This window comes from Mus pahari, chromosome 11, assembly GCF_900095145.1.
Source record: "Mus pahari chromosome 11, PAHARI_EIJ_v1.1, whole genome shotgun sequence".
Classification (NCBI taxonomy): domain Eukaryota; kingdom Metazoa; phylum Chordata; class Mammalia; order Rodentia; family Muridae; genus Mus; species Mus pahari.
The window spans coordinates 46,973,366-46,986,811 of record NC_034600.1 but is presented as its reverse complement, the minus strand read 5'-3'; the positions used below and the strand labels follow the sequence as shown (position 1 = coordinate 46,986,811).

The 13,446-nt window shown below is 39.6% G+C and overlaps 1 protein-coding gene across 2 annotated transcripts in view; it reads left to right on the top strand.

Moving 5' to 3' along the window:
* The window catches only part of Parp8 (poly(ADP-ribose) polymerase family member 8), a 167,590-nt gene that overhangs the window by 105,279 nt on the left and 48,865 nt on the right, over positions 1 to 13,446 (top strand). For both annotated transcript variants that reach the window (XM_021208723.2, XM_029543922.1), the window contains 2 exons: positions 5,388 to 5,448; positions 5,865 to 5,955. In XM_021208723.2, the coding sequence (XP_021064382.1) occupies positions 5,388 to 5,448; positions 5,865 to 5,955 (152 nt within the window). The remainder of the gene's footprint in view (positions 1 to 5,387; positions 5,449 to 5,864; positions 5,956 to 13,446) is intronic.

The following is a 13,446-nucleotide window of genomic DNA, read 5'->3' as shown; positions in this document are numbered from 1 at the left end:
TCCTCCTATAGGGTTGCAGACCCCTTTAGCTCCTTGGGTACTTTCTCTAGCTCCTTCATTGGGGGCCCTGTGTTCCATCCAATAGATGACAGTGAGCATCCACTTCTGTATTTGCCAGGCAGTGGCATAGCCTCGCAAGAGACAGCTATATCAGGGTCTTGTCAGCAAAATCTTGCTGGCATATGCAATAGCGTCTGGGTTTGGTGGCTGTTTATGGGATGGATCACCGGGTTGGGCAGTCTCTGGATGGTCCTTCCTTCTGTCTCAGCTCCGAACTTTGGCTCTGTAACTCCTTCCATGGGTATTTTTCTTCCCCATTCTAAGTAGGAAAAAGTATCCACACTTTGGTCTTCCTTCTTCTTGAGTTTCTTGTGTTTTGCAAATTGTATCTTGGGTATTCTAAGTTTCTGGGCTAATACCCACTTATCAGTGAGTGCATATTATATGTGTTCTTTTGTGATTGGGTTACCTCACTCAGGATGATATCTTCCAGATCCATCCATTTGCCAAGGAATTTCATAAATTCATTGGTTTTAATTTCATAAATTTATTTCATAGCTGAGTAGTACCTGACTCTTAACCACAGTCTTCAAGCTAACACAAGCTCACGTATTCTACTAATGGAATTGTATGGAGGAGAGGAAGAGGATGTGTGGTGGTGAAGAAGAAAAGGGAAGCAGTACCCTTGATAGATTGCCCATTGTGATTGCAAGTAGTTCTGATCCCTTAAACATCAGTTAAATAGATGTTGAGAGTCTCAAATAAGTCATTCCATGCATTTGACTTCATAATTACAGAAATTTTTGTTATGAGAATACAAGAATGCAGAAATTTCTTTCAAAGGAAACATTCTTGTCCTATTTATGGTGCAAAACAATCAAATGCATCACAAGAGTTTTATTTGTTTCACACTTGTTAGACTTTAATTGCAACCATTTAAATGCATGATTTTGAAAAACAACACAGAAAGAGCTAATCGTATTGAAGAAGAGAAATAACAAGAAAACATCTTTTATGTACCATATATGAAGATTAGAGAGGGATTTAAGCAAAAGTAGTGATGCCTGGTGTCTTGATTAGGGTTTCTATTGCTATGACAAAGCTTTATGACCATAAAGCAAGTTGGGGAGGAAAGGATTTATTTGGCTTACACTTCCATATCACTGTTCATCATTGAAGTGGGTCAGGACAGCAAATCAAGCAGGGCAGGATCTAGGAGGAAGAAGCTGATGTAGAGGCCATGGAGGAGTGTTGCTTACTGGCTTGCTACTGCTAGTTGAGTTGGCTCAGCTTTCATTTTTATAGAACGCAAGACTACCAATCCAAGGATAACCTCACCCATTAAATGGGCTGGGCCATGGCCCATTAATCACTAAGAAATTGCCCTACAGCTGGGTCTTAGGGAGTTATTTGCTCAATTGAGGTTCCCTCTACTTCCCGATAACTCTGTGTCAAGTTAACATAAGACTAGCCAACACATTCTCTCCAGGCGAGGAGACTCAGGACTGCAATCTCACACTAGGAAGCTGAATCAGGAGAGCCATGTGTTTGAAACCAACCTGGAAGAAAAGTGCTCTCTGATAATGCTGAGTTAATTTTGCATATTTGATCTATTGCTGCTATATAATAGTGTCACCATTCTGAATACTGGCTAGGTATGTGTTTTTATAAAATGTATACCTTTCTAAATAAAATGATCTTAAAATGGACACTGTTCATACAAACATTCTTTGATGCCTGAGAGGGTAAGGTAGAGGAGATCTTCTAGACATAATCTTTACTGAACATTACAAAACACCATGGAAACGTAGATGATGTAAGAAAAGGACATATGCCTGTGGTCATTTGCCTGTGGAGGTCTAAGGGTTCCCTAGGAGGTGTTGATTCTTTCCTTCCACCATATGGCTCCTAGGGATCAAATTCATGTCAGGCTTGGTTGCAAGGATATTCATCCAGAGAGCTGGCTGTAGAAGCCGACCACTCATGCCAAACAAGAGACACACAAAGAGCATTTGAAATCACATTAAACACTTGAAGTCTAATACCTCCAATGACATACTTCTTCCCACAAACCTACACTGCCTAAGCCTTCCCAAAGAGCATCACCACTGTGCTAGACTATGGGGGTATCTTCTTCAACACAACACACATGTAACTGCATTGAATGGCCTTTTACAGGTATAACTTGGCGTCTGTGATATTCATGAACCATTTGTCTGTGCTCACGGTCATTAAATTATGAGCTTTGGGCCTGTTTCTAATATGCAATAAAGTAGAAATGGATTTTGCTTTTTCAAAGTAGTTGCAGACAAGAAATAGAAGAGACAAAATTAAGTGTGTAGCAAAGGATGACTCTCTCTGAACGTTCCTAACATGCTTGTTTTCTTGATCAGCACAGAAAATTTTCTGTACCCAGAACGTAGAGGCATGAAGAAAATTTATTTACTTGATTCTTATTTTTGTCGTTTGATGTATAATTTCATACAAAATATGCACCATTTTTTTGTGAAGAACATTTTTGTGTCAATAATTAGTTTTCAAAATGTTAGCATGAAAAACTTAAAATTTATTTCCTAAGAAACTTAACAAAATGTGCTCCATGGTAGAACATACTTTTTTTTTATTAGATATTTTCTTCATTTACATTTCAAATGCTTTCCCCAAAGTCCCCTATACCCTCCCCCCGCCCCTGCTCCCCTACCCACCCACTCCCACTTCTTGGCCCTGGCCTTCCCCTGTACTGGGGCATATAAAGTTTGCAAGACCAAGGGGCCTCTCTTCCCAATGATGGCCGAATAGGCCATCTTCTGCTACATATGCAGCTAGAGACATGAGCTCTGGGGGTGCTGGTTAGTTCCTATTGTTAGAACATACTTTTTAAGGAGAAAAGTTAAGTGGTTAAATTATTATATTTACCTTTATGCTTTTTTGTTTATGAAAACAAAAATTACCAAAGGATCCTGCAGGGTTCTTTTATTTATTAGGCTATACAAATTATGTAAATTAAATCATATGACCATTCAGTCATAAATTTTATACTCGCAAGCCTGTAAACATGCCATAATCATAGACTACATTTGCATTATTAATTTGTATAATACACAACAATTGTATTGAGTGTCTGCTTTGTGTTTTACATACTACACACAGGCTTGGATTTGGGTATGTGTTGATAAACATCCCACAGACTTTTTAAGTTGTTTGACAGCCTCATTATTCATCTAATGAATTTTAGTTATTTCCATCCTCTTTCTTCATTTCGTCCCTCTTCCACTAGAACCTATTTCAACAGGTACCCATCCTGCATTGATGTTTTTATGTGTGTGGCCCACTGCGTTCAGTAAGTCACTGGCCCGAGTGTTGCTAGGAGGTAGTGTAGTATAACCCATTGACTTTGCAGTTCTCCACTTGACAACTTTTTCACTTACCTGTTTATCAATTTCTTCATTAATATTAATGTTAAATTGTTCAGTTCACAGGGACCTGATGGTATCATTCACTGATCTTTAAACTGGTATTCATTATAAAGTGAAATAAAGTCGTAGTTATTGGCTATTGGGCCAGTTTAATGTTTGTACAAATGACTGACAAATACTGCTGTCCTATTATTCTATCAAGTAGCCACAGAGCTGTAATGTGTTGTTACTTTATAAGATATAGGCAAATATAGTGAAAATAGTATTAGTTTCTGTTATATTTCTGGATTTGCCCTCTTTATCCCTACCTCAATTCTTTCTCCCTTCCCCCCCTCTCCTCCCCTTCTTTCTCATATAACACAGGGTTTCAGGATTAGTTGTAGGGTTTCATGTATAGTTAGTAAACACACTCCAGGTTTGCCCATCTCTCCAGCCCTTGTTTAGTGGACATTAAAGCATCACATGTATATAAAATACTGAGGACATTCTCCTCCAGTTATGACCTAGATTTAGGTATTGTATATTCTATACTTTTGGTTATTTTCATATTTTATCCCTGATCCTTTATCCTAATTCATAACTTCAGAATAATTGTATTACCACATAAACATATAGACATATATATGAAGAATATTAAAACTGTTATTCTTTGTTTTCATTCACACACACACTTGCATACATAAATTCAAGAGTTGCTGGGTCCATGGTACCAAATAGTACCAGTTCCCTGAGCTACAGTATTCTTGCCTATGTGACGGCGCCAGTATCACCAACCCCTCGAGGAAAACCTAATTTTGTTAAATTAAAAACTATGCTGTATGCTCTACAAAAGTTGGTTTTCTTTTCTTTTTTCCTGTTTGGTTTTTCAAGGCAGGGTTTCTCTGTGTAGCCCTGGCTTTCCTGGAACTCACTGTGTAGACCAGACTGGGCTCAAACTCAGAAATCCACCTGCCTCTGCCTCCCAAGTGCTGGAATTAAAGGTGTGCGCCACCACTGCCTGACAGAAGTTGGTTTGCATAATGCCTTCCTGTGGCCCAGGGCTACAGCTCATGGGCAGACTGCTGGGTTAGCATATGTATAGAAGGAAAGAAGGGCACCAAGACAATCCCAAACTGAATTGGCTATAATGCCTCCATATGGGTCAGCCTGTCACTGCTTAGTTGCCTGTTGCTGTGTCAGACTCATGGCTACCGATACTCTTTTTTTTTTTTTTTTAAATTAGATATTTTCTTCATTTATATTTCAGATGCTATCCTGAAAGTCCCCTATATCCTCCCCCGCCCCAACCCTGCTCCCCAACCCATCCACTCCCACTTCCTGGCCCTGGCATTCCCCTATACTGGGGCATATCATCTTAAGACCAAGGGCCTCTCCTCCCATTGATGGCCAACTAGGCCATCCTCTGCTGCATATGCAGCTAGGGACATGAGCTCTGGGGGTGCTGGTTAGTTCATATTGTTGTCCCTCCTATAGGGTTGCAGACCCCTTTAGCTCCTTGGGTACTTTCTCTAGCTCCTCCATTGGGGGCCCTGTGTACGCTTGATACAGTGCTGTGTGCGTAACAGCACCTGGACCAGTCTCCAAGCTACCCATGTTTGAGGCAGAAGAAGAATCCATTACCATTTTATTGTGTGTCCCCTTACCTCCTTCTATCAGAAACTGCTTTCTTGCAGTTAAGATCAGTTCCTTTTTCTCTGAGTGGTTGGTGATATTGGAGCAGTCACAAAGAGGAGACTACTGGACTATTTGGTACCATGAACCAAGCAACTCTTGAATTGTGTGTGTGTACTCTGAAGTATAAATAGGTGAAAAAATGGCAATATAAGTAAACTAAATTAGTTTACTTATATCCAAGGTCACTTCTGATCTGAAAAGTCAGCAATGAGAATTAGTGGCTCCACTTTTAATTAAAATAACTAGTCACGTACCACTAGGGAAAATGAAAACACTCATGTTAATCTTTGCTTTCAGGGAATATGGCGCTATCGATGATGTAGATATTGATCTGCACATTGATGTCAGCTTTCTGGATGTAAGTATCAGTTTCTATAATATGACTGGCACATTTCATGTGCATTTATCCTTATTGAAAGAAACTCAGTTTTGAATTATTTTATAGCACCATTTCATACTGTTGCTGTTAAAGTGATTTATGAAGACTGATCAATGAAGCTGAGATAATAGATCTTTCTCATTGTTTTCCATATATTGTAAAATGTCTGTTTTAATTATAGCACTTCATTATATAAGTTCTCCTTTTTATTGTCATATATAAAGGCAAAATGAATCTTTTGGCCTTCTTTTCACAAAATACTACTCTTTGAAATAATTCCTAGACCTTTATATTGTATATATTCCATTATCCTAAGTTTAAAATTTGGGTATTATTATTTTTTTATTTAGATGTCTAAAAGAAGCCAAACTTATTCTCTCACTATGTTTGTGCAGGAGGAGATTGCTGTGGCTTGGGAAGTGGTTCGAACAGAGCCTATTATTGTCCGACTGCACTGTTCTCTTACACAGTATTTAAATGGCCCAGGTTAGTCTTTATTTCTCCATTGTTTTGAAGATTAACTGTGTACTGTGAAAAAAATGGATGTTCATTTGATAATTCGGAATGTGTTAAGCATCTTGATAACTGTGTGGGCTCTGTGCTCAGCAAGATGATTTATCACCTATATAATTATGGAAATTGCATAGATAATGCTGAACTGAAGAGGCTTGAACAGTTTCTGTAAGAAAAACAAAATGAAACCTCAGAGGCTTGGAGCACGGATATGTTGGACTAACCTTAGATTTGGTTATTTCATTTCCCTGTTCATCCCACCCATGACTCCAAGAGAATTTACTTTAAAAAACCACAACAAGCAGAGGTTATGGAAGCACGCTTGCTCTTTGGATTCCTACGGGACAGTGCTGCTCTATTCAACTGATGGTTATTAAAACCAAGGTATTCTACCATAAGCAAATTTTGCCCAAACACACCAGAGGGCTAAAATGTGTTCCTATCAGTGAATGCGCGTGCGCGCACACACACACACACACACACACACACACACACACACACACACACACACACTTACACTTACACCATACTCCAATTTCATCTGCTTATATTAATCTAGTTAGTTACTGCTGTAATCGCCCCAAGACTTTGTTCCTCCTGGGCTTTCTTTGGGTTCTCTTGGGGCTGGCTGCAGTGCTCCCCACCCCACTGGTTTTCAATCATGAGGGATATGAAGCTGGAGGGTTTAAATGTCTCGCCAAGCTGGAAACACATCATGCTGCATTAATGACTAACAGTTGATCTGGGGATCAGCTGGCCTGCACCGATGTTGGTGACTAGAGTCTGCATCACACTTGATATGTCCAGGTCTTTGGGCTTCTTTCACTGTGATGGATAAGGTCCAGAAATCATGTTTCTGGACTCTGCTTAATTTTATCCTGACAGAGGTTCAAAGGCAATGGGCTCTTAGGTCTAACCTTTGAAAAAATATTTAAATTAGGAATAAAATTGAGCTACTTCATTTCAGTGAAGCACTAGCTTTATGAGGTGAAATAGCCTGCATCCCTATAATTTTAACATGTGTATCAATCACATGTCACGACTGTCTTTCATATTATGTATCATTTCTATCATTCTTTTATTCCTCGTATCCACAGACTTGGGTTTTGGCCAACCTGTTATCTACTATGCCCATTGATTTATTTTATAATTCAATGTTGGACACTACATATTCAGTTGGTCTGTGTTCTCAGATGACCCCATAGTTTACCCAGCGGACCGTCCAGGGTTTGGTCTTGTTCTTTTATCTAGTCCATACCATTTTGAATGTTAACGGATCACCAGTCAGTGAGTGTCTAAGATTCACCCTCTTAGCTGTGATTCTTCCGTTTGTCCAGAAGGAGCTGAAATGTTCTTCACAACTTAGTGTGTTTTCTAAGTTTTTTTTTTTTCCCCCTCAGTAAGTGTTGGGAAGGAAAACAGTGCGGTAGTGACTTATATTCTGAAGTTCTGACAGCTGGGGAGGTGAGCTGGGAATCGGTTGCTACCATACCCTGCTCCCTCAACACCCTTTACCAGCCTTGGTCCCCTATTCTTACATCATCTTCCTGGCCCTGCACAGCTAGTGCTAATAGCTCACAGTCACTAAGGGGACTGTACTAAGACAGTCTGCTTCCTTACATATGTGCCCCACAACCTCACAATTTGTATGTGACTTAGTATGAGAACATTGTCCTACATAAGCTCTGAGATGAAGTCCGTGCTTCCATCCTACTGACAGGACAGAGCCCAAAGGGGAGATACCTCGTTTTATGACCCTACTGGGGTGTTCTCTCTCAATCGTGTTCTCTGCTTTGCTTACTGGGTTTACTGGGGTCTCCTGAGAGCAAGTCTTAATAAGTGTTTGTCCCAGATCCTTGCTTCAGGTCTCCAGAAGATTATGACTTGTAGCCACTCTATTTGACAGTGTGAACCTGGGAGGTTGGTCTCCTGCAATAGCCAACTTTATTCAGGGAATTAGTTTATATTCTGAAGGTTCAGCAAGGTCATGTCAGCAAAGCTTACTTGATCAAGTTGTATACAGTCAGGAGGGCATGGTCACATTAGTTGAAGCTGTATCTAGTCACAAGGACAACTTGAGCTTGGAACCATCATTCCGAATGATGATAAGGGGTAAGATGAAGGGTGATGTAAATTTCATGCCCTGGGAAGGGGACAAAAGCACATCCCAGGAACAACCTATGTAATGGAGGAACAGGGATTACAACACTGTGGTCTTATTTACTTGGAGTCTCCTCACTAGGTCTGAGGAGTCTGCTCATATAGCGTTATTCATGGATAATGTTATATCATCAACTCAACATGGGTAGGGCAGGAGAGGAACCAGCAGCCAGGAAACCCGGCCAGGCTGAGCTGGCTCTTCATGGTCAGTCTCCAAGAATTTATTGCCTGTATGTGCTTCCTTTGCCCCCTGTGTGAGATTCGTTAGTGACTGATGGCTTTTCACACCCTCTCTCACAGGGTGGGCATTTGGAGCCAGCAAGCAGGGTTAGCTTAGACTTGTTTGTTGGTTTGTTTGTTTGTAATAGTAAAAAAGTTTTCTTCAACTTTCTTATATTGCTCCATTTCCCTGTGGTTGAGCACCTTTTCTCATAGTTCTCTAGCACACTAGTTGAATTGTAGGTTGTTCAGTTTCTCCTTACATAGCTATTTTACTAGTAAATTCCTCCAGTGGTACTACTTTCTTATTAAAACCTTGGGGAGAATTTGATTTAAAATGGACCACTAAGCATACATGTATATGAGTAGATGCAAAGACACTGTGTCTGAAAGGAGACAACCAATTTTTCTGGGAAAAAAAAAATGTAAGGTTTAGCCTAACTTACAATTTTGATTATTACAAACAGGTAAAATGATGGAAAAATCTTTTTGTCATTAAATTTTAAGAAGAAGGTAATGTTATACTGTTATCAATAACTACATTTTTTTTCTGAATTTTCTACATGCATGCAATGTGCCTTGATCAGATCCACTCCCTTCTAATTCCTTCCCCCCATCCTCCCTTGATGAAGGTCACAGGCATTTTCTCCCCCTTCTACCCCCACAGACCCTGTCTCTCTCCTCTATAAACTTTCTGAAGCCACTCTGTGAGATAGCTAGTTGCTAGCTGAGGGCCATCTGCTGGAGCTTGAGTAGTCTCTCAAACCCCTGAAGAAAACTCACTCTCCCACACTCTCTCACAGAGGCCATCGGTGGCCAGTAGATTCTGAGTTGGGAGGCAGAGTGAGTCTCTTCATCCAGTCTGGTATTTTGGCCGACTTGGTCCGGGGCATTTAGTCATAGCTGCTGTGGACTGCAGACCTACCAGGTCCAGAAAGCATCATTTTGCTGTCTGCCCAGGACCTCTGGCTGTTACAGTCTTTTTGCCCACTCTTCTGAGATGCTCCCTCAGCCTCAGGAGCTGCAGGTGTGGTATAAACGAGATGGTATTTTCTTGAGGGGTGTTTTGTAGTTTGCCCGTAAGGCATCAACATTTATAGTAAAAGGAACTTGGAAAAGTTTATGACTAATCCAAGATTTAGACTGACCTACTTTAAGAGTTCTTTTTGAAAAGCATTTTCTTCTATGTTCTGACTAACACTAATTTAAAGTACACTATTTACTTGGGGGCTAGTCTGTGACTAAAATGAATAGAAGAAACGGGACACATGTTTTATAGTTTGAAATTAAAGATAAGGATAATTTTTATTGTGTATGCTTTAAACACGATTAAGCTTGTTACAGTAATATGTATTAATTAGAATTGTTGATCTATAAGTCCAGTTCCTGATTAGAGGCACAAGCGCTCATTTGTTGGAAATGTTGAACAGCTGCCATTAGTAAACTGCTTTGTTTAAGTAGCTCACTACTGGCATCTCTACACCTGCGCGTGCCTGATCAGAGGGCTAGGGTAATTTCCACTTGTTTTATGCAGCTTTCGTGTTGCAAAGAAAATTATATGTAGTAAGAAAATTTTATTAACTTTTATATTATTTTAACGTGAGACTACGTCTCTCTTTCTGTCAAGTTCTGGTTCTTTCCCATCTCAAATGCCTCTTGTGCAGAATCTGGGAGAATAGATATTTCCTCTTTCTTTTCCCTCCCGTGTGAAGTCTTTACTCCTCAGATGGGTGTACGGGACAACAGCCTGGTAGTCTTTGAAGTCCCTTTCAAAGCTTTTCTCTTTTGACAATTTCATACACGTGTGTCTGTCTTTACTGCTTTCATCCCCCCATTATCCTCTCTTATTCCTTCCCTCTTCTGCTGAAGTATTTCTTCTTCACAGCAACCCCCCTCCTATGTTGATGTCCTGTGTGTAACTGTGTATGTGTTCGTGTATGTGTGTGTTCCACTGAATTTTATTATGGTTGCTTGGATGAGCGTGAGTATAGAGTTATTTATTCGAACATAGTCAACTTATCAGTAGCTATATCACTGAAAGAAACATTCACTTGCGATAGGCCAGTGATTCTCAACCTTCCTGATTGCTGTGACCACTTAATATAATCCCTCATGTTGTGGTGACCCCCAACCATGGAATTATTTTTGTTACTACTTCATAACTGTAATTTTGTTTCTGTTATGAATTATAATTAAATATCTGATATGAAGATGGTTTTAGGTGATCCCTGTGCAAAAAGATAATTTGACACGCCCCCCCCAAAGGGGACATGACCCACAGGTTGATAACCCCCGCTGTAGACACTCTGCAGGTTAAGGCCTCCTGAACATGGTCCCAGGATGGTGGATCCTTTGTAGCTAACCAGCACTTCAGGGAGGTCATGAGTTCGGGACCAAGTTGTGTCCTGTAAACTCACAGCACTCTTTCCAGCTGTCTTCTCTTTTGTGTTCTTTCCACCCAATTTTTGGTCATGTTTCCTGAGTGTTTGGTGTACAGCCATAGACATTCTGTTTTTGAATGATCACTTTACAGTGTTGGATATCTATATTTTTATAAGAGAATATTTGTCACAGTTTCTTTTGGTTTCCCCCTTCCCAGTTACCCCTTCAAACCCCCTCCCTCTTCCCTCTTCCCTTTGCCTCCATGAGGGTGCTCCTCTGCTCACAGACCCACTCCCACCTCGCCTCCTTTGTCCTGCTCTTTTGATGAAGCACACTATTTTAGAAGAGTTTATCCACGATTCCTGGCTTACTCACACTTTATAGTTCAGAATAATTTTTAACTCATGATTACTGGTTTTCAGGAAGTTATTAAGTTTTTAAAACATTGTTAAAATTTTACATTAAATGCTTTTAGAGCTTCTGAAAACTAAAGATAGCGTTGAGTTTCTCTGTCCCCTCCGTGCCGTTTCCTTGACTTGTTTATATTATTTCATTAAAAGGAATCACTTATGGTTAATTACATCCATTTTAACAGTATTAGTCATTTTATCACTTGAGCTTTGGAATTTTTTTAAAGTAGCATTTCATGAGCTGTTTTGGTGTGCTCTAAAGTTTTTAGGTCATTTAGATTGTATTGCTGCTGACTGAGTGAGTCAATATTTGTTATTTTTAGTTTCCTTAAAAATTAATCATTTTGTTAAAAAATGGACACTCATTGTCTAGTCTTTTATGCAGTGACTAAAACTTTAAATTTTGGTTATTAATTTTTAGAATTATGTATAATATATGCTGGATAAACATCATTACCAAATACTGCCATTTCCCTTCTCTATGTATCTCGTACACTTTCTCCCCTGAACGGTTTTAATTCTTCCAGTGTCTTTGAACCTTGCTATGCCTTTAAGAGTGGGCCAAGGCCCTTTAGGTTTCTCTCCCTTCTTTTCTTAGTCATTTTTATTTCTACCCATGAGAAAACCTAGTGTTTGAAGTCTTGGAGAAGAATACAACTCAGTCCTTTTTTCTCTTTTAAAGATTTATTCTCATTTTATGTGTGTTGTGCCTGCATGCATGCCTGTGCACTGTGTCTGTGTCTGGTGCACTCAGGCTGGAAGAGAGCATACAGTCTCCTGCACCTGGAGCTACAGACACTGACGAGCCGCGTTGTGGCTGGGGACTGAACTAGATCTTCTAGAAGCTGGAGCAGTAAGCTCATTGATCTCATTGAGCCATCTCTCTAGCTACTTTTTTTTTTTTTTTAAAATCCTATTCTCTGAAAAAATATTGCATTCAAATGTCAAGAGTTTTCCTCTTAATGCAGTGACTTCTTGTTTGGGACACATGAGATTGGACTGACGTCCACAGTGTCCTTCACTTATACGGAAGTTAGAGCATCTTTAGGACGGAACTCATGCGTGTCTGGGGAATGATGTGCACCCACCCTGAGTAGGGCAGCGTGGACTAAGAACTGTGAAACGTGTATGAATGAGCGCGGCATCTCAACCCTTACTTTTAATGGCACATTGGGTACCCATGCGGTGTCACACTGTGATTTGTGCACAAGTTTCCCTCCACTTTTGCGTAATCACACAACTCTGTCTTCTTTCTGTCCCCTTCCATTTTTTTCCTCCCAGAAAATTCTCATCGAGAAACTTTTTTTTTTCCCCCACTCTGGAAAATTAAACAAAACCCTTGACTTCAAATTCCCTTTCAGCTGTTCCTGTAGCACTGTGTTTTCCTGAACTGTCAGATTTTATTATTCGATCTTTCTCTGCTCCCTTCATTGCTTCTTCCCTTTCTTAAAATCCACAAGGGCAAGGTTATGGGGCCATCACTTCACACAAATCCGCATTTACTGTGGCTTCATATTGCTGAATGCCATGTGACCAGTTCTGAGTATTCATCTTAACTCTGCATCTTAACTGATAATTTGTTGTTTCACCTTTTTTGAAAGCATTTTATGAATGTTCGTTCAGCTAGTGTTCTGGAGTCTCCACCCTCTGGGCTGTCCCGCATCAGGCTTCTTTGCTGGGTGCCTGCGCACTCACGCTTGTGCAACGCAACGTCTTCCCAGTCGCTGTCTCCTTCCTCAGGAGTTTGGCCTCGTAGCTTTACATACATGTATACAATGGCTGCTTCAGATTCACAGCTCCAATACATATTTCTACTTGAATGCCCTCTATCTTTTCTTAATCATTTTTACCCTTCCTCTTGGATACCCAATTAACATTTCAATTTTGAAATATTTAAAATCAAATAATCATTTTCACTTCTTTAAATAACGATTTAAGGTAAGTCACTAATTTTGAGAGTTATTGAAGTGTGTGTACATAATGTGTGTAAATATATATGTATATGTACATATATAGATATAGGAGTACATAATGAAATATGAACATAGAGAAACTATACAGTAAAAAATACATCTGTGCTTTATCTTCATTTCCTGATGTTTAAAAAAACTAGTATTATATATTAACATGTTTCATTTACAGTTTAAGAACGTTACCTGAACTGTCTGAAGTGTGGTTACTAAAGCTATTGCTTATTTTGAGGTTCCTCTTCATATTCCTATGTACTATATATACATCAACATAGACAGATATTTACATTAATATGCAACCTGCAATGATCTTATATTTCGCA